Below are 20,289 nucleotides of genomic sequence, written 5' to 3' on the forward strand. Positions count from 1 at the left end.
TACTGGTGGGTAATTCAACACTTTCCCTACATCATTTGCACTGGTAGCCCAGACTTGGGGTGGCACACAGTCACGCAGCTCTGAGGGTATGACTGGGTCAGAGCAGGTCATGAAGGCTTGAAGCATCAGACCATTAGGTCTGCTTTCCAAAAAGACCCCTGTTGGTGAACAGTGTATGGTGCATTGCAATTTACAAAGCAAGTCCCTCCCTAGCAAGTTCACTGGGCAGAATCTGCTGAGGATAAACTGATGATGGACAGTTATGGTGCCTACCCTTAATTGCAATGGCTGTGTTAGATATTCATCTATCTGTTGTCCTGTCAGTACATCTGACTGATAGACAGAGCAGTACCTTGCTGCTGCCAGCACCTTATATATGGGCTCTTGCTGCCAGCAAACAAAAGAAGTTTGTAGGTGTGTTTTAATATGTGGTCCCAGGCCTTGGACAAAAGTGGTGACAAAGGCTGGCATGGCTTTTCCCATTGGATTTTTTTAGCCCACTGTTCTGCTGATAGACTTGGAGAAGCCGGTCAAAATACAAGTTCACACACACATCCTTTTCTTGTTTAGGATGTGTGATTTTGTTCCAATCTACCTTGCCTTCTGGTATTTTGTCTTTTAAGTATTTCACTACTTCTTTGTACTTCTCATCTACTTTATCTCCTGGTGCTCCTCCCTTCCTGGCTCCCCTTTTGGCCAATCCACTTTCCTTTTACAATCTTTCCACAGATCCTTTGGAACTTTTATATACATAATATCTTTGATGTGAATAACTGTTTCCGACGCTCACCTCAAACGTCTGAAATGGCGTATGTAGATAAGGGCAAGATCGGTATGTTGTGACAATGCTCCCTATCAAAAGATAGAATCACTGAATGAGTCTAGTCCTTGTGTAAAAGAATTTCGCAAATCGTTGCTGTACGATAATAACACAGCTAGATTCTTACCCAGAGAAAACGCTGTGTATAGTGGTGCATCAAAGTTTGAAGAAACAATTTGGTAATATGTTGCGGTCACAACAGGAACTTGAATAGTATCTTGATGCTACTAACGTCCGTCCGTGAACAGTCAACCGAATAATATTATATAAAACGAAGTGTATAAACAGTAACGGAATTCTAATGGACTGAGAACATAAGATAATGGGACAATCCGCAAAATCCATCCTCTAACGACACAAACAAGTTAATCCGATCCGCTTGGTAATTTGGACAAGTAGTCTCAAGATGACTAAACCAGTTCCAAGAACAATCTACCAAATGAGGACATGAACAAAAACAGAATATAGTAACTTGTGAGTGATGAAACACCAACATAAAACCATGCTCCCTGTAACCCCAACGCCATGTGCTTAAATGTGTATTATTTACACTGACCACATGAGACCATTTTGCTTTTATCCCACCTGTATCATTGACGTGTATGTTGTTACAAAAAACAGCTCATATCTAATCAGTCATTGAGTTCTGGCGGAATAAATGTATCTAGGTATTTAATCAAGTGGATCTCTTCGAAGAAGAATTTTTGTTATATCCATTCCTGGATATGCCTGAATTTTTTCAATTATTTGAAATCTTAACTGCAAAATGGTATGTTTGGCTTCCTCCTAATGAGTCGCAAGAGTGGAAGTTGTACTTCTCGTTCTAACTTTACTCTTCTGTTCCATGATCCTGACCTTTAATTTGCGTTCAGTCTTCCCTACATAACCTTTACCACAAGGGCATTCAATGCAGTACACCACATTGTTTGAATTGCAATGACTTGTATGCTTAAGTTTGATTTTCTTTCCTGACAATGGATGAGTCAGAACATTTCCTGTTATCACGTTATTGCAGTGTATGTAATTATTACATTTATTTGTGTCATGCAGTTTAACCTGGTTGCCAGTTTGATCAGGAGTAGATAAAATTGAACGTAAATTTGTACCCCTTGTATAATAAGCGTATAAGGGTTTGTGTTGAAATATTCCATTAAAATCTGTTTCATTCTCCAACAACTCCCATCTGGAGTTTATTATCTTTTTAACAGAGTGTAAAACAGTGGAGTATTTTGACATGAAGACCAATCTTTTGTCTCCATGTCTGTCCTGTGGTAAGAGCAATTCTTTGCGATCTTTCATCTGAGCACGCCTTAAGCAATCCTGTAAAATGGTTTCAGGATAGCCCTGTGTTAGGTAACTGTGTTTGTACTCAAGCAATTTCTGTGTGCATGCAGTGGGATCCGAACAAATTCTTCTAATGTGAATGAATTGCGAATAAGGCAGATTTTTTATCATGCTTTTGGGATGAAAACTGGAGTACACAAGCGCGTTATTCCTATAAGTGGGTTTGCTGTAAACGTCTTTATCAAATTTGTGAGACGCCAAAGATTTACTCACTAGTACGTCAAGGAAATGTATACTATGATCTTCTAGGTGGTAGGTCAAATTGTATTCTAGGATTGATTGTGTTCAGCATCTCAATCATGGTCACTAGTGTTTCTTTGGTGTTGGACCATATAAAAAAAAAATGTCCTCTACATACCGACAATACAATCTAACGTTTTGCCACCATCGTGGGTTAGACATGTTCTCATACTCCAATAAAGCCATGAATGTATTTGCATAAGCAGGGGCCCCCAAAAATCCCATGGAGGCCCCAGTCATTTGAGCATAAAATTGTCCTTGCCATTCAAAGTAGCTATGATGCAGACAGAATTTCAACAGTTGTAAAATGAAGATTTTATCCATGTCAATGTTATCCATCCCTAACTCCATGGCTGCTAAGGCTTTTCCCCCCCTGTGCTGATTTATTGAGTTTCCCATTGTTCATGACGAGCTGGGCTCGTCATCAGTGTACGAGGAGGCTACACCATGACGAGCCCAGCTCGTCATGAGTGTGGAAGGGGCTAATAATGCCCATTCTACTGCCTCTAGACCCGCGAAAATGTGTGGTATCTTTAAGATATGAACACCACCCCTGTACAAATTGTTGTAGGTAACGATCCAGAAATTTCCTAAGAGGGTCAAAAATTGAACCGCATCCTGATACTATTGGACGGAAAGGTGGATCCAAGGCATTCTTGTGAATCTTAGGGTTCATATATAGTTCTGGTCTCTGAGGGTTAGTAGTGGTAAGAGATGATTTGGTCTGTTCATTGATCCAATCCTGTTCTATGGCATTTTGGAGTAATTCTGCCAATATTTTTTGTAGTTGGGTTGTTGGATCATACATGAGTTTCATGTATGTATTGTCATCATCTACATGCACATTAAATTTTGCCTGATAGTATGCTGTATCCATAATCCCTACTGCACCCCCCATTGTCCGCTGGATGCATTGTAATTTCTCGGTCATTTGCTAGGGCTCTCATGACAGTTTTGTCATGTTTTGTAAGATTGTCTCTTCTTCTAGATTGATAACTCCTTTTCTTAAGATCTTTCTGTACTAGTACTTCAAAGGTGTCCAACGTTTTGTGCGACACTGGAGGAGTGAAGCTACCTTTTGGGTTTGAATATGTTAATAGATGTTTCTTCTCTATTTTGCTCGGGAGGTATTAAGTTGGTAAAAAAGTGCCATAATCTCAGTGTCCTCATGAATCTATATAGCTCCGCTTCAATTTGCAATGGAGTCGTTGTCCCAGTGGGGACAAATGTCATTCCACGTCCCAGAATACTTTTTGCCGTTGAGTTAATTGTTTAGAAGAGATGTTGATGACTAAATCACGGTCTTGCCACTGCGTAATGACTTCCCGCTTTTGTCTTTGTCCTCTCCTTGTTTTTCAAGTGACATGGATGTGCTGCGGTCCGTTAGTGCCGGCGTTCGACCTTGGTCTGGGACCTGTGACAAAAAACATACTTGAGATAAAACCTGTGGTGTTTGACCGGATTCAGTGGATGGTTCTGTGGTTTGTGACTGGGAAATCGCCACCTGAGCTGGTGTTCTACTAGTTGTAGCTTCTTGGTCTGAGACCGAACTTTCGTCTGAGGATGTTGTAGTTTTTTTATGGTCCAATCTTCTCCAAGCGTAGATCTCGGCCCACGGATACACTTCATTAAACTTGTAATCTATCATATCTCTCTTATATTTGCGCAATTTCCCTTCTTGCAATTCTTTCCCCTATTTTTCCAATTTTTGGTTGAGTACTTCAAATTGTAATTTCCAAGCATTGTTTCCATTTGTAATTCGAATTCACTATTCAGGTTTTATCTTCAGTATCTTTTTTGTCACAGGTCCCAGACCAAGGTTGACCGCTGGCGCTAACGGACCGCAGCCACCCATGTCACTCAAAAAACGAGAGGACAAAGAAGTAAGCGGGAAGTCACTACACAGTGGCAAGACAGTGATAGTCATCAACATCTCATAAAAATGTTACTAGACCTGCAGGTCTAGTAACTTAATCTACTCGATCTAACTGTAATGTAGTTGACCTATGAACTCGTCTCAAGTTGTGTGATCCTAGGCAAATATTTTGTCTTATTGATCTGCCTTTTTCTTTATTATCACTGTGGAATGGACCACCTCCTTCCTCTCTGGCAGAAGCCAGAGCGTCCGCCTCCCCCTTTCCGAACCAAATCCACCGAGATTATCTGCGGCGAATCCCAGGGCTCATCCTGACATTGTTCAACATCTACATAGCACCGCTCGCCCACGTCGCCCAACTACATGACCTCAACATCATCTTCTATGCTGACGACACCCAGCTGATCCTATCCCTCACTGCGAAAACCAACCTTCACGAAGGAGCGAAAGCCGTTGCCGAGTGGATGAAGAACAAACGGCTGAAGCTTAACTCTGACAAGACAGAAGTCCTCATCCTCGGCTCCACCCCCTCGGCCTGAGACGACTCCTGGTTGCCCACCACACTGGGAACAGCGCCAACACCCACTGACCACGCACGCAACCTGGGGTTCATCCTCGACTCAACTCTCTTTAGACAAAGCAGGTGAACGCCGTCTCATCCTACTGCTTCAACACCCTCCGCTTGCTAAGCAAGATCTTCAGGTGGATATACCACTGAAACAAGAAGAATGGTCACCCAGGCCCTCGTCAGCAGCAGGCTGGACTTTGGAAACGCCCTCTACGCAGGAGCCTTGGCAAAAACTCCTGAAACGACTACAACGGATTCAGAGCGCCTCTGCACGCCGGATCACACCCCACCTGAGAGACCTGCACTGGCTCCCCGTCGACAAGAGGATCACTTTCAAGCTCCTCTCCCACAAGGCACTCCACAACATCGAACCAGCTTACCTCAATAGACGACTCACCTTCTGCACCCCCAACCGCCAGCTCTGCTCCGCCGACCTCGCCCTCGCCACCGTCCCCCGCATCCGAAGAACGACTTCCGGCATCCGATCGTTCTCCCACCTCGCCGCCAAGACTTGGAACACCCTCCCCATCCTCCTACGGCAGACCCAGGACCTGCTAACCTTCAGAAGACTACTCAAGACCTGGCTATTCGAGCAGCAGCCGCATTCTCCCTCCCACCCCCCCAGGGCCTTGAGACCCGTACGGGTGAGTAGTGCGCTTTACAAGTGTTCTGATTGATTGATTTGCTCTGAAGGAGCACGAAGGAGCCTTGCACCTCCCGGGATAATTTCTACCCTGTAGCATCATTCATCCATCATATGTAACTTAATTTAGTGTAACCCAATATCGAAGCGGGCTACTTCCTGGAAAATGCATACTTAAACAAGCCACGTAGTGAGTACAAATTCCGTACTACAAATGTAAGTAAATAACACAGATTACCTATGTGCATGTACTTTACCCATAATAAAGTTCTTGCTTTCTGGCATGGCATAAATTGCATGTGCAAAACAATAATATGTAACTTTTGAACCAAATTGTAAAGTTGCCACTGCTAACCAGGACTATAAATTGTAAGATACACAGTGCTTCATGTATCCGTATTAGAATTGATGTCACCTCTGCTTACTGTTATGATTAGAACTTATAAATATTATGTCAACTTTAAAACAAAAATGTGTGTCACTGTGTTATCGATAGACCTACATAACCATGCTGGGATTGTCGATGCTAAAAAATTAATACTGTTTTACTGTGATAATGAAATGAGCCGTCTTACGGCTGTGCAGTGGCTTCTAGGTATGCAAATTAAAACAAGCAGTTGCAATGCCGTAGGTCTCGCATTTGCGAGAGTTTGAGCTATTGGCTTTGCAAAAGACAATACTTTTTATTTGTGTGTTTTGAAAACCTGCGCGGGCGCACTTTGTACATATAGTCCTTGCTTACGAGATGCAAGGCTGGCAATAACTGTGCCTCTTAACTGCCAGTCTTGCTTCTCGTAAGCAAGGACTAGAAGTACAAAGTGCGTGTTTACGAACCGCTTGCAGCTTTTCAAAACACATCAATAAAAGGCATTGTCATTTACAATGCCAATAGCTCAAACTTCAGATTTCTAGGCCTGCACTTAATAACCCTAGATAAAATGCATGAGAATAATGTGAGTTGCATAGACAGATGCAGTACCAACCAGGTAATATAGTTGTAGTAAATGCTGTGGCGCCCAGGTCAGTTGTATCTAGAGACTCTGCAGCAAGGGCTGCCAGGATCAATGCAATATTTTCAGTTTCACCATAGGCGTAGTTTGTGGCATGATACATGTGCAGTTTAGAGCCTGAATTGTCCAAACCTGTACTTCAATACAGATGCACTATTGGTGTGCAAAGAAACCAGAAATAAAAGTAAAATTATTAAGCACTAGAACACCATTGCCATCATGTTTTATGGCACACAACTCTTACTGACTGCAGATTATAAATTATAACACTGTCAAAATCCCAGAATACCAGAAAGTTAAATCTAGAAATTCTAAATTTGTTCGTATTTAACGTTTATCATAAACTGTTTTAATGATGCATGTTCATGCTTTCAGTTTTCCTAAATTATAATTTTTGTTAATTACAGGGGCAAATTGAAGGGTTCTTGTTGAAGGTGGAAAATAAGACCCCCGGCTCTGAATGAAGACTCCTTTGCTTTTCTAGCCTTGTTTTCCAGCACTACAAGGGTCTTTGAATGAGGATGACAATGGAAGAGATGAAGAATGAAGCAGAGACCACTTCTATGGTTTCCATGCCTTTGTATGCTGTTATGTATCCAGTGTTTAATGAGGCAAGTAATAGTTATGTTTCAGGTGGTGATCTTGTTACAGGGTGTCCAAAAAAAAAGTCTGGGTGAAAGAAGAGACAGGAAGAGACAGGAAAATTATAGCACTATGTACTAATTAATTTGAAAGAATGGTAAAGGGTTTGTGCAGTGCCATAGTTGTTTTAAGAGACTGTAGCATTGTTCAGTGAATGCACATCTCTGTGTAGAGGAACCTTACAAGATGTAATTTTCTCTTTCTTTATTTTGTGAGAACTGAATGCCTATATGCCCACAGGAATATAGTTTATTTTTTAGGGAAAACTGCCAGCTTTTTGTGTACAGGCAGACTGATTTCAACACCAATCACTAATTCATGTGCAATTTATCAGTGAGTAACACATAACTAGCTGAAATGATTAGGCCAGTGCAGGCAGAATCACTTTTTAAGATTTGAAAGACTTTCCACAGTAGGATGGTGAGCTCATATTTGAATCGGATGTTACTCTCCACCTGTTGTCTTTGACCTGAGCTGATTGACCGGGAAGTAGATGATATGAATAAAAAGGTTTTGCATCCACTAGCTGGAGGTTAGCACATGATTGAAGCCAGACCGGGTTGAAGGACAGCTTTCCTTCTAGATCCAGCGTTAGACTGTTGTCAACCATAAAGTGTTGACTTTCCTGCCCAGATGTTTGAGTGACATGAAGGAGAGTTGCAAACATTGGAAAGATTTTCAAGCCATGCTCCTCTGTCTTTTTTGACCTCATTACTTGATCTTTTATATGATCAAAGGAGGGGAGGATATCTGAGACACTAATTGGCCCATGCGTTCCAGATAGGTTGTGTCCTTAATGGAATATAGACTTCTGTAAATGTCGGTGTGGAAAATCAGCATTCATCTCAGTCAATCAATCAGTCAGGACACTTGTAGAGCACACTACATACCCGTGAGGGTCTGAAGGCGCAGGGGGGTGGTGGCTGCTACTGATCAAAGAGCTAGGTCTTGAGTCTGCCGTAGGTTGGTGGGGAGGGTGTTCAAGGTCTTGGCAGGGAGATGGCGAAGGATCTGCCTCCGGCTGTCGTTCTTCAGATGCGGGGTACAGCGGCGAGGGTGGCAGAGCGGAGCTTGCGGGTGGGGGTGTAGAAGCTGAGTTGTCTGAGGTACGCTGGGCCGTTGTCGTGGAGGGCTTTGTGTGGGTGGATGAGGAGCTTGAAGGTTATCCTCTTGTTGACGGGAAGCCAGTGTAGGTCCTTCTGGTGGGGAGTGATGTGACTGCGGCGAGGAATGTTGAGGATCAGACGTGCCGAGGTGTTCTGGATGCGTTGCAGCCGTCTCAGGAGCTTGGCCGATGCTCCTGCGTAGAGGGGGTTACCGTAGTCCAGCCTGCTGGTGACGAGGGCCTGGGTGACTGTTCTTCTTCTTTCAGTGGGGAGGATGTTGAAGCAGGAAGAGGAGACGGTGTTGACCTGTTTAGTCATGGTCATGGTGACGGTGGCGTCGAGGATGACCCTTAGGTTGCGTGCGTGGTCTGTGGGTTTCAGAGCAGTTCACAGTGTGGTCTGCCACCAAGAGTCATCCCAGGCCGAAGGGGTGGACCCAAGGATGAGGACCTCCGTCTTGTCGGAGTTCAGTTTCAGCCGGCTGTTCCTCATCCAGTCAGCGACAGCCTTCATTCCTTCGTGGAGGTTTATTTTGGCTGTGTGGGGCACGTTTGTGAGGGAGATGAACAGCTGGGTGTCGTCGGCGTAGGAGATGATGTTGAAGTCGTGTTGGCGGGCGACGTGGGAGAGGGGTGCCATGTAGATATTGAACAGCGTTGGTCTGAGGGACGAGCCCTGGGGTACGCCGCAGATTATCTCGATGGCCTTGGACTGGAAAGGGGGAGGCAGACACTCTGAGTAATGCTGGAGAGGATGGATGTGGTCCAGTCCAGGGCCTTCCCTCGGGTTCCAGCGTTGTGTAGGCGTGTGCCTAGGGTGCAGTGGCAGACCGTGTCGAAGGCGGCTGACCAGTCCAGGAGGATGAGGGCTGCTGTTTCTCCATTTTCTAGTTGGGTCCTGATGTCATCTGTGGCGGAGATGAGGGCAGTCTCGGTGCTGTGGTTGCTGTGGAAACCAGACTGGGATGGGTCCAAGATGTTGTCGTCTTCGAGGTAGCAGGTCAGCTGTTTGTTGACGATTTTCTATGTGACCTTAGCCAGAAAAGGGAGCCGGGAGATGGGCCGGAGGTTCTTGAGGTCCTTGGGGTCTGCCTTTGGTTTCTTGAGTAAGGCGTTGATCTCGGCGTGTTTCCAGCTTTCCGGAAAGGTTGCTGTCTCGAAGGAGATGGTGATGGCTTTGCTGAGATGGGGTGCGATGGATGCGCTGGCTTTGTCGAAGATGTGGTGGGGGCATGGGTTTAGCGGTGAGCCGGAGTGGATGGTTTTCATGATCTCGCTGGTGTCCTTGTCGTTGGCGCTTGTCCAGGAGAGCAGATGGTTGGTGCGTGTGGTGGTGGTGGGGGCGGTAGTTGTCGGTGCGGTCATGGCTTTGAAGCGGTCGTGGATGTCGGTGATCTTGCGGTGGAAGAAGGTAGCCAGTGAGTCGCATAGGTCTTTCGAAGGCGGGATGTCGTTGGCGTTGGAGCAGGGGTTGGAGAGTTCTGTCACGATGTTGAAGAGCTCCTTACTATTGTGTGCGTTGTTGTCAAGGCGGTCCTTGAATGAGGCCCGTTTGGCGGCTCTGATGAGTTGGTGATGGCTGCAGGTGGCGTTCTTGTGGGCTGTGTAGCTGTCCGATGATCGTTCGCGGAGCCAGTTCTTCTCCAATTTTCGGCATATTCTTTTGGAGGCCTAGAGGTCTTCAGTGAATCAGGTGGCTTTCTTGCTGGTGTGGCTGTTGGAGGGTGTCTTGAGCGGGGCGAGGGTGCTGGCGCAGTCGTCGATCCATTGTCTGAGGTGGCGGGTGGCGGTGTCTGGGTCAGTGGAGTTGGCGGGTGGGTTATGGGCGAGGGTGGTGGTGAGCTGGTCCTCGGTGACTTTGCTCCAGCATTGTCTGGGCAGCAGTTTGGTGCGGTGGTGCGTGGTGGACTTCCTTAAGGTTAAGTGGATGCAGTGGTGGTCGGTCCAGTGGGGTTCGGTGGTGCGGTTGAAGGAGACGTGGGGACTTGCGGTGAAGATGGGGACGAGCGTGTGGCCGGTGGTGTGGGTGTGTGTTGTCACGAGTTGTCTGAGTCCGAGGTTGTCGAGCAGGGCGGTGGAGTTGGTGTCGTCGTTCTCGAGATGAAAGTTCAGGTCTCCTAGGAGGATGTAGTCTGTGGAGGCGAGGGCGTTCGTGCTGACTAAGTCTGCGATGGAGTCTCTGAACTGTGGTCGGGGTCCAGGGGGTCTGTAGATGAGGTTCCTCTGAGGGTGGTGTTGGGATTAGTGTGTATCTGGAAGTGCATGTGTTCAGCGGTGCAGAGGGTGTCGTATGTGTTGGTCGATACTCTGAGTGTGTTTCTGTGAACAATGACGATTCCTCCTCCTGTTCCATTGGTGCGGTCCCTGGGCGTGATCTTGTATCCTTCCGGGATGGCAATGGCTATGTTGGGTGTGGAGGCAGCGTTCTTTGGTGGGTGGTTTGGCTGTCCGGATGCTGGTGAAGTTGCAGATCCGGAAGGTGAAGGGGCCTTGGGCTATTGCCCTGCCCCAATGACCCTACCTTTCTGACGTAGCCACTGACTGTAGAAACTGTGATGGTACAGGCATCCACCAGCATGGCCAACCACAATGCCTTTACTCCCCCTCAGCCTGACCAGGAGTCAAAATAAAGTGAGCCGTTTGGCAAGAATTTATTTTTCCTCAACAAGCCTTTTTGAGATTGATTAATGCTAGCTGCCTTCTCTAACGGAACTTCCTTCTCTTTGGGACACGCTGGCACGATTATCGGTTGTTTTGGATGCCCTTTGTGCTTCTCTTGCCTAGCCTATTCAGGATGGTCGTACTGCAGCAAAATTCAGAGACAGACCTACCTTGCACATGATTAGTTTGTGGGGTGCGCTATGGGATTCAGTGTGGCTCTTAAGTGGCACACCTAGATGAGGTCTGCAGGCTACTTTGGACAAATCGATTTATCACTAGTGAGAATGATGTTTGACAGCTATCGCCTTTTCGGCGACAGAGCAGATTCTGCCTTGGAACATTTCAAGTAAAGCCACAATGAGTTCCTTGGGCCTTTCTCGTCCCACAAGGCAATTCCATCAGCAATATCGTCCCATGTGTGGCTCGGATAGAGGCTTCCCATTTCACCAGAGTTGTCCTCTAGCCAGCTGGCTATTTTATGGCAGAGACCAAAATTCTTGGAGACATTGGAGAGAAGAGGAATAATGAGCAGTTAAGTCCCAGCCCCTCTACCAGTTTCAACACTGCTTTAGTGTGTTTTTCCTGGCACAAAGCCCCTTGTTCGGATGCAGTATCCAATTTTTTTTCTCCATGGTTGGCAGGCCATCACAACAGGCACAGGGGTCCTCCAAATCATCCATCGAGGCTATGCGGCTCACTCCTTGCTAACCTGCTGCACCTTGCACCCCCTTCAGGGCACATGATAGAGGACCATCTGTCTGTCTCTCATGGAAAGAACTACAGGCCATTTTGGCTAAAGAAACCATAGTGGGTTCTGGCCTCAGAAGTGGGAACTGGGTATTCCTCCCGCTACTTCCTTGTGATGAAGAAGAACATAGGCCTTTTTCCTGTTTTTGATCTCCGCCTTCTCAATGCCTTCCTGCAGGAGGACATATTCAAGATGGTCATGCTAGCCGAGGTCCTGTCTGCCCTATACTGTGGACACCAGATTGTGGTAATGGGATCTACAGGACTCCTATTTCCCCATCCCTGTCCTGCATTCACACAAGGTCTGTGTGTGGTTCACAGTGGGCCAGGAGCATTTTCAATTTGCTGTGCTCCCTTTTGGCCTCACTGGTTCCTGCCCCGTTAGTGTTCATGAACGTGATGGCGGTGGTCGCAGCTCAGTCAGTGGTCTGGGGTGTAGGAAGCAGCATTTTTGTTACAGTAGTCCCACCCACTTTTTGTCCCCCTTTTAGCTGCCAGATGCTGATTTTCGACTGACAGTGCACTGAGGCCTGCTAGCCAGACCCCCTTGCCAGTGCTCTTGCCTTAAAACAAACTGATGTCTGATAGTTTGCAATTGGCCAAGGACTTTAGCACCCCTGTACATCCCTAGTAAATGGTACCCCAGGTACCTAGAGCATGGGTACTAAAGAGGGTCCCTAAAGACCGTTGCATATATATGCCACCACCCTAAGGGACCCATACAAATTCCACACAGACTGCCATTAAAGACTGCGTGACATGCTGCAATCCATGTTTCAAAACCTGACATGTCAGTCCTGTGTGCTGTGCCAAAAACACTGCATGGTCTTTATTTAAGTCAACCCTAGAGCAGGTCTTGGAGCCCAGGGTGCATTATACCACATGTGAGGAACTTTCTGCATGAGCAGATTTTTCCCTGTAATGTCTAGTTCCATTGCTGGATAATATAAGTGAGCAGGGAAGCCATCTTAAGGTATGTAGTGGGCAATGGTCAAAATAAGGGTCCCAGCTACATAATTGCTTCACTGAAACCTATTGTGTTTGGTATCAAACACCTCATATTAATAAAAACACGCTGATTCCAGGGATGGATTTAAGAATACATGCACCCAGAGGACACCTTACTAGTTCCCTAGTGTGCTGGCTGGCTGACTGGTCCTGTCCAGCCTGCCACCACAGATTTTTCTGCATCCCCCCCTTCCCAAAGCGTTATGTCTTATATTGGTATCTCAATATAGGCTCAGGTAGTCACCTTACTTTTCACCTATATTCTCCTCTACCATTACACTACAGAACTGTTCTTGGGACTGACCTTTTACCTAGTTACAGTACTGCTAACAGGATGTGGGGGTTTTCCCTGAAAAGTAACCTCATCTGTTATGCATGAGGATTCTTGGAAACTCAGCAGGACTACCATCTCCTACATAATAACTATGAGTAAGGTTCATTCCTTCTGTCATACTAAGTCCGACATGATACAACAAAGTAGAACCCCTGAGGGTACCACTTTGGGTATATAAACACCATATCTTGCTGAAGTAGTCCGAGGAGAAAGGGATGTTCATGCTGACACAATGACACGAGACATTGAGGCTCCTGCACGCAGATACTCCAGCTCGCAGTAGTCTGAAATTCCTTGCGGGGTGTCAGTCTCGCACTTCAGGTAATGGGGTTGACTTTATCCGAGAGGGATTCTTGGCTTTACACCTACATACATACTAGGCACACTTAGGTACATCGAGTTAGGGTCGCATCATAGGAGTACGCATTCTACTGTCATGTATTTTATATACTTGCCTGTGTTCATTGTTTTAGCACAATGGTAGAAATCTCCCATCCTTTTACTCTGTTAGTGCTTCTTATCATTTATATGTGATTTTGTCTAATGGTGGTTTCCGCTCACCTAATTTAAACTAGAATGATGCTGGTTCAAGAAATGCTTATTGAAAAGTTCCCCACCATTTATTAGGTCGAGCCTGGTGTTGCAGAGCATGCGCTGCTCGCTCTGCGAGGCATGCTGTAGTAGGATATGTTGTAGAAGTGCTGTGGAAGCCTCCGCCCATATTTTTCATTGGTTGGTGTCATAGTCCAAAGTAACAGCTGGCTTCCGATTGATAAAGAGGCTTCTTAGTCCCTCCTTGTTACCGCACTGTCTCCTTTTGTGACCGCCCATCAGGACTGGATATTTTACTTGTGCGTTACACTGTCTTTCATTAGTCGGTAGCACTATTCTTTTGTCATTCAGCTTTGGCAAGGGCGGCTGCGTGTTTATTTTTGCTTCGCGCTTTCACTTTAACCGTAGCTGCTGCCCAACCCCGCGAGTGCTGTGTGGGACGGCAGCTATTGTTAAAGTGAAAGCACAAAGCAAATATAAACAAGCGGCTGCCTTTGCGCAATGACAACAGCTTGTTTTATTTGCTACATATTTGTATTGTAAGTGCACTCTCTGTGCTTGAAGTTAATAACAAAACTCGAAGGGTGTAATTTGAAAGGTTGATAAAGTTAAGGATTTCAACACATCCTTGATGATATTTGATTATTTTAAACTTTCAGAAGTTTAAATTTGTGGCCGCAGGGGCATGGATTTTCAATTAATCACATTTTGCAGAGTGATTTTTCTCTTCTCTGCTGATCTGCGGGGCTCTGATCTCTACCAGCTCTATCCATGAACCCAGCCACAAAAGGGCGCTAAAGCATTTATGTTTTCAATGCGAGTTAACGCAGTGGGCTGGCGTTCTTTCTGTTCAGCCTGGGGGAGAATGGGCCTTGGCGCTGATCCGTGGTTCTGGGCCATTTACGACCATTTCAATCATGCCTCGGACGTCATCTTGGCGCGCTGCTGCGGTGCCGGAGCAGCAGTGCTGAACTCAGAATGCGCTCTCTCACGTTCAAGCCCCTGTGCTCGGCTGCATTGCATTCTTGCGCAACTTCAACTGCATTCCAGCGGTGCTTGCTGTGCCAACAGCTGTCAGACTGCGGCTGGGACATACTGTCCGTCCCCCTGTCTGTCCTGCACACATTCCAAGGCCTGTGACTCACACCTCTTGGCTTTGTTACAAAGAAACTATCCAACAAAATATCCTTCACATGGACCACAGTGGTACCTGTTTCATTTCCAAAAAGAGAAGCGCGATGGAGTGAACCACTTAGTTTCCGCTGCACGGGGTATCTGTGTGAGGAGAGGGGGGTTGTTATAGGTTGGGAATGCAATAATGTCTATGATGAGTGCTTTTTAACACAGCTAGTGGCGATGTATCTGGAGTTCTAACATTTGTGTAGCTCCTCTTTCCTCTGAGGATTCAAAGCCCTGCTGGCTTTACGAGTAAGCTGCTAATCACTTTGTTGTGTGTGATTAGTAGTCTGAATGAGTTTTTTTAAAGAAGGTTATGTGGCAAAGTTTTGGGGTCGTGCATTAGGTTCGGAGGGAAGGGAGATCGAGAACGTATCAAAGAGTGTGGCTTTAATTGATTTGCCTTCGTGGGGGAAGCTTGGGTGTCATGAGCGATGCTCAGATGAGGTGCTCCAGTCGTTCTGCAGTGAACTTAAGGCTCTGCTTGTGCATGGCAAAAACAAGGAGATGATGGGAAGAGCGCTGTAACTTTTCAGACTCTCACCAACAGTCACAGATCTGGGCTGAATCCATCATCACTTCGCCACCCCAGGTCAGGCCTGCTCACTTTGCCACAATATTCAAGCTAGCCTGGCTGATAAGGGGTGTTAACCCGAAACCGGTCCCAGGATGCGGGTTTCCAGTCCGGGAAAGGCCTGACTTGGCAGTTAGGGCTGGACTGTTCCCGTGAGGAACAGAGTCAAGACTGATTTGCATATAGCTGGGTCTGAACTAGAGTGGTGAAGTGAGCTAAAGAATGATGATGGGTTCAACTCAACTCAACTCAGATCTGTGACTGGGGATGAGTGTCTGAAAAGTTTCAGCGCTCCGGCCATCATCTTTGTGTTTGCTCTGCTTGTTCGTGGACCAGTTGACTGAGGCAGAATGGTATAAGAGGGATGGAACTGTACAGACCAAGACTAGCGGTTTTGCCGGCGGTATGTGCCGGAGGTTTGCAGTACCACCACAAGGCTCTGTAATTTTCAAGGTAGCATGTATACTGATTGACCAACAGGAGCAGGTCTACAAGAAATGCTGATGTTCACGGGCTCCCGCCCATCTTGGCTATATCCACATATGCTGTAGATATTTATTTTTGTGAAGATAATTACAAATGTTGAACATTTTAGATATATTGTATATTTTGAATATTCAATTTTGCTTGTGGATAGAGGTTCAGAAGACACCGCTGGTAGTTACCCTTCTGGTCCATGGAGGTGATGACTTGACTGGAAACGGTGAAGAGCACACTGGTCCGCAAGAAGCAACCTCTGGTGGAGGGTAGAGCAGGCTGAATGTTTGGAACCTCGATGTGGTGCAAGGAGGTTTTGGAGAAGGTTTGACTGGCAGAGAATAGGTTGCAACTGAGTATGCTTCAGGTGAAGTTATAGAGACAGATCTTTAATCGGCTATCTCTAGCAACGCGTCTCTGGAGGAACAGCATTAAATAGAGTTTTCTGCTCAACTCTCCCTTTTCTCTCTCTTTTTTTCTCTTTCTCTTTCTCTCTCTTTTTCTCTCTTTTTCTCTTGCTCTCTCTCGCTCTTTCTCTCTCGCTCTTTCTCTCTCGCTCTTTCTCTCTCGCTCTTTCTCTCTCTCTCGCTCTTTCTCTCTCTCTCGCTCTTTCTCTCTCTCTCGCTCTTTCTCTCTCTCTCGCTCTTTCTCTCTCTCTCGCTCTTTCTCTCTCTTGCTCTTTCTCTCTCTTGCTCTTTCTCTCTCTCGCTCTCTCGCTCTCTCTCGCTCTCTCGCTCTCTCTCTTTTTCTCTCTCTCGCTCTTTCTCTCGCTCTTGCTCTCTCTCTCTCGCTCTTTCTCTCGCTCTTGCTCTCTCTCTCGCTCTTTCTCTCTCTCTCGCTCTTTCTCTCTCTCTCGCTCTTTCTCTCTCTCTCGCTCTTTCTCTCTCTCTCGCTCTTTCTCTCTCTCTCGCTCTTTCTCTCTTGCTCTTTCTCTCTCTTGCTCTTTCTCTCTCGCTCTCGCTCTTTCTCTCTCTCGCTCTCTCGCTCTCTCTCTTTTTCTCTCTCTCGCTCTTTCTCTCGCTCTTGCTCTCTCTCTCACTCGCTCTTTCTCTCGCTCTCACTCGCTCTTTCTCTCGCTCTTTCTCTCTCGCTCTTTCTCTCTCGCTCTTTCTCTCTCGCTCTTTCTCTCTCGCTCTTTCTCTCTCTCGCGCTCTTGTTGTCTCGCGCTCTTGTTGTCTCGCGCTCTTGTTGTCTCGCGCTCTTGTCTCGCGCTCTTGTTGTCATCTCCCTGCAGCAATTTAAAATCGCTTCTGCTCTTGTTAAATACCTCCGTTTATAACTGCTGCGTATGAAAAAAACAAAATGACATAAAACATAGATCCAGTTGAATGAAATATTCCTTACAGCTGTTGACAATGCATTTTATTTGTGTGTTTTGAAAACCTGCGAGGGCGCACTTTATACTTGTAGTCCTTGCTTACGAGATTCAAGACTGGCAATAACTAAACCTCCTTTTACTGCCAGCCTTGCTTTTCGTAAGCAAGGACTAGAAGTACAAAGTGTGTATTTATGCACCGCTAGCCGCATTTCAAAACACATAAATAAAAGGCATTGTCATTTACAATGCCAACAGCTCAAACTCTCGCAAATGCGAGACAGATTGCATTGCAAATGCTTGTTCTGTGTATCTCTCGGTTACAAAGTGAGCACGAGTGACTGAGCGAAAAGTATTGCACTGTTTCCACGATCCTGAGGGATCGGGGTTGTCCTGTTCGATAGTTGCCAAGAACTATTCTCTCCTTCGTAAGAGGAGTTTCTAGTGGCACTGTGAGCTAGCTGGTAGACAGGCTAACCTACTCAGTAGGGGTGTCTAGAATCAGTCCAGACACCAATCCTACAGTCTGTGTTGTCTAAACACGTAGATCCAATATAGGTTTATAGGATCTACACGACACTAGAAGGTGCGAACCCTGCTCTGAGGTCAGAATCTGTTAGACTTGGCATCTTTTGTCGTGTTCCCCTGAGTTTTTGCTTTCTGCCCTCCCGGTTTTGACTCTGTTTTTGCTGGCATAAAGTTTCTAAGCGCTTTTCGCACTGCTAATCAGTGGTAAAGTGCTGGTGCTCCTGTGGTAAATGGTGTTAGGATTGGATGTGTAACTTACTTGTCAGTTCCCAGTCATTGGCACTATGGGTGCCGGGGCTTGTGAGTCAACCGCAATTCGTGGGCCTGCAGCGCGGATTGTGCCACCCACGTATGTAGCCCTAAAAGGTATAAGTGAATGAAGTTATGTTTGCCTGAACTCAGCGTCTAAAGACTCAGCCTTTAGCGAGGGTGCCCTTTTCATTCTGAAAGACGCAATCTTTAGCAAGGGTGCCCTTTTAATTCTGAGTTCATAGAGGCCACTTTTAGAAAATCGGTATTATTTTGCTCGGTCATCCTGTGTGCCTCTGCTGGAATGTGTATTACCTGTCTGGTTTTTGGATGGCAGATGGCTGGGAAGCAGCTGGGCTTCCGATAGTCTAGGTAGGTCAGGAAAGGACTACACAGACCTGGGTTACGATGGGGGGGAAGAAGGAGGAGATTTCCTTGCACCTCAAAGAGCCTGGTCTGCCTCTGACAAAGCTGTCCATCTCCTGCCTGGAATTCACGCCAGAGAAGGCCCAACTGGTTTTGGCCGGACACAGACTCATCTGGATCAAGAAGACTGCACAGAAGAAGAGCTTAAGAGGCTGCTAAAAGAAACGACCGCTTTGCTGCGTTGACCTGCAGTGGCTGCTTCTGTCGTGGACAGTAAAAGGCCTGGACTGGACTTTCTGCAACCGAATTGGTGAGACTCTCCAAGGCTTGAGGTAGAGCTTGCCCCCTGTTCTCGAAGTCTCAGGAACAGCAAATATTTCAGGTTCTTCGACCCGCAGCACTGGGGACTGTGTTCGACCCTGCTGAACCCATGTCCTGAAGACACCGCAGAGGGCACCGCGACCCTAGTCTCACAACGCCTGTTGACGCCATCACCGAGCCGCTGCTCGCACTGCAACCTGTGGGCCTGAACTCCACATTGCCTCGCTACAGGACGGCGTTGCCTTCCTGACCCCGCCACTTCCAGCCGAAATCGACGCCGCTGCTTGCACTGTGGTTCGGGGGCACCGCTCGTAAGTTACCCCGATGCACCGCCCTCCTCCCACACCGCAGCCTTGGCTCACCAATGCTGGTGTCCTCGACTCTAGTTCGTACGACGGCGCTTCAGCGACGACAATGCTGCTGCTTGCACCGTGACCTTCTAGCACCGTGGCGAGCACCGCCTCCATCTTGCACTGCGACCCTCGTCTCACCAACGACGCCATCTGATGCTGCCACCGAGTCGCTGCTCGCTCTTCGACCTGGGGTCACCGCACCGCTGCACTTGGCACTGCAGCACCTGACGCCTGTAGGCATCAGCGCTCTGTATCCCATCACCGAGGAGCTCGACCTGCAACCCGAATAACTTCAAGGGCGCCATCACCCTGCATCTCTGAAAGGTAGTGTTTGCGGGTCTTCCCAACACCATAGTTGGCCTGCGACCTCGTGGCCAGCAGAACTGTTTTTGGATTTGTGTGCTCACAACACTGTGGAAGCCCGGACGGGGCTATCCACACAAGGAACTATTTTTAATCAACGTATTTTTGAACTGTGAACTTTAAGTATAGTACTGTGGATTTTTATCGCTTTTGGTCTCGTTTTAATTCTATAAAAATATTGGAAATTTTTCTAAACTGGTGTGGTGTCCTTTTGTGGTGTGTGCACTGTCTTACTGTTGGTTATGTGCAAATGCTTTACACACTGCCTCGAAGATAAGCCTGGCTGCTCGTTCCAAGCTACCAAGGGGGTGAGCAAGGGTTATGTGAGACATGTAACTCCCTTATCCTGACTAGGGTGGTGGTTTTTGCCTGACTTTGGCCTGCACCCTAGCCTACCAAAAATCCAATTTCTAACTGAAACCATGCGCTCTGAGGTGAACACAAAAAAGTGAATTCCACCATCTTGTGTCTGATGCCCACTCCACAAAGGAAGTGGTCATCTAGGGGGATGTAGTGACCCCAGGGGTACGTAGCCTATTGGCTGCTAACCTTCAGTCCCCTTAACACCCCTAAATTGAGTATTTAGGTTGACCCCGGATACCAGGAAATCAGATTCAACTACTGGGAACAGAGGAAGGAAGAAGGACAGAAGGGCGCGAAAACTGAAGACCTGCACCGAAGATTGGCACAAAACCCTGCCAGGTTGGATTGCACTTCAAGCATTGCTGGACCGACTACTCCAAATGCTAGACACCCTCCCAAAAACCCTTGAAGGAATGCCCAGCCCTGCTGCAACCAGGAAAGGTCTCTTTTGGAGTAGAAGAGTTGCTCCCCTGCATCTGCAAGCACTGCAAAGCATCTGCTGGTCCTCCATGTTACCATCCATTGGGCTCACCGAAGGATCAGCTCGACGGGGGAAAGGTCAATGTTGCAACCAAGGCTTGTTGGTGGTGGTCAGTCTGAACTTCAACAATACAAAGCAAGACCTACTGTCAAAGGACTTTAGGATCCACCTGG

At 46.8% G+C, this 20,289-nt stretch overlaps 1 protein-coding gene across 1 annotated transcript in view; it reads left to right on the forward strand.

Annotated features, from left to right (window-relative positions):
• The window catches only part of PDCD10 (programmed cell death 10), a 154,087-nt gene that overhangs the window by 58,570 nt on the left and 75,228 nt on the right, over positions 1-20,289 (forward strand). The window contains exon 2 of the mRNA XM_086944330.1: positions 6,909-7,112. Coding sequence (XP_086800456.1) covers positions 7,017-7,112 — 96 coding nt within the window. The 5' untranslated portion in view covers positions 6,909-7,016. The remainder of the gene's footprint in view (positions 1-6,908; positions 7,113-20,289) is intronic.

This window comes from Lissotriton vulgaris, chromosome 11 (assembly GCF_964263255.1).
Source record: "Lissotriton vulgaris chromosome 11, aLisVul1.2, whole genome shotgun sequence".
NCBI classification, from domain to species: domain Eukaryota; kingdom Metazoa; phylum Chordata; class Amphibia; order Caudata; family Salamandridae; genus Lissotriton; species Lissotriton vulgaris.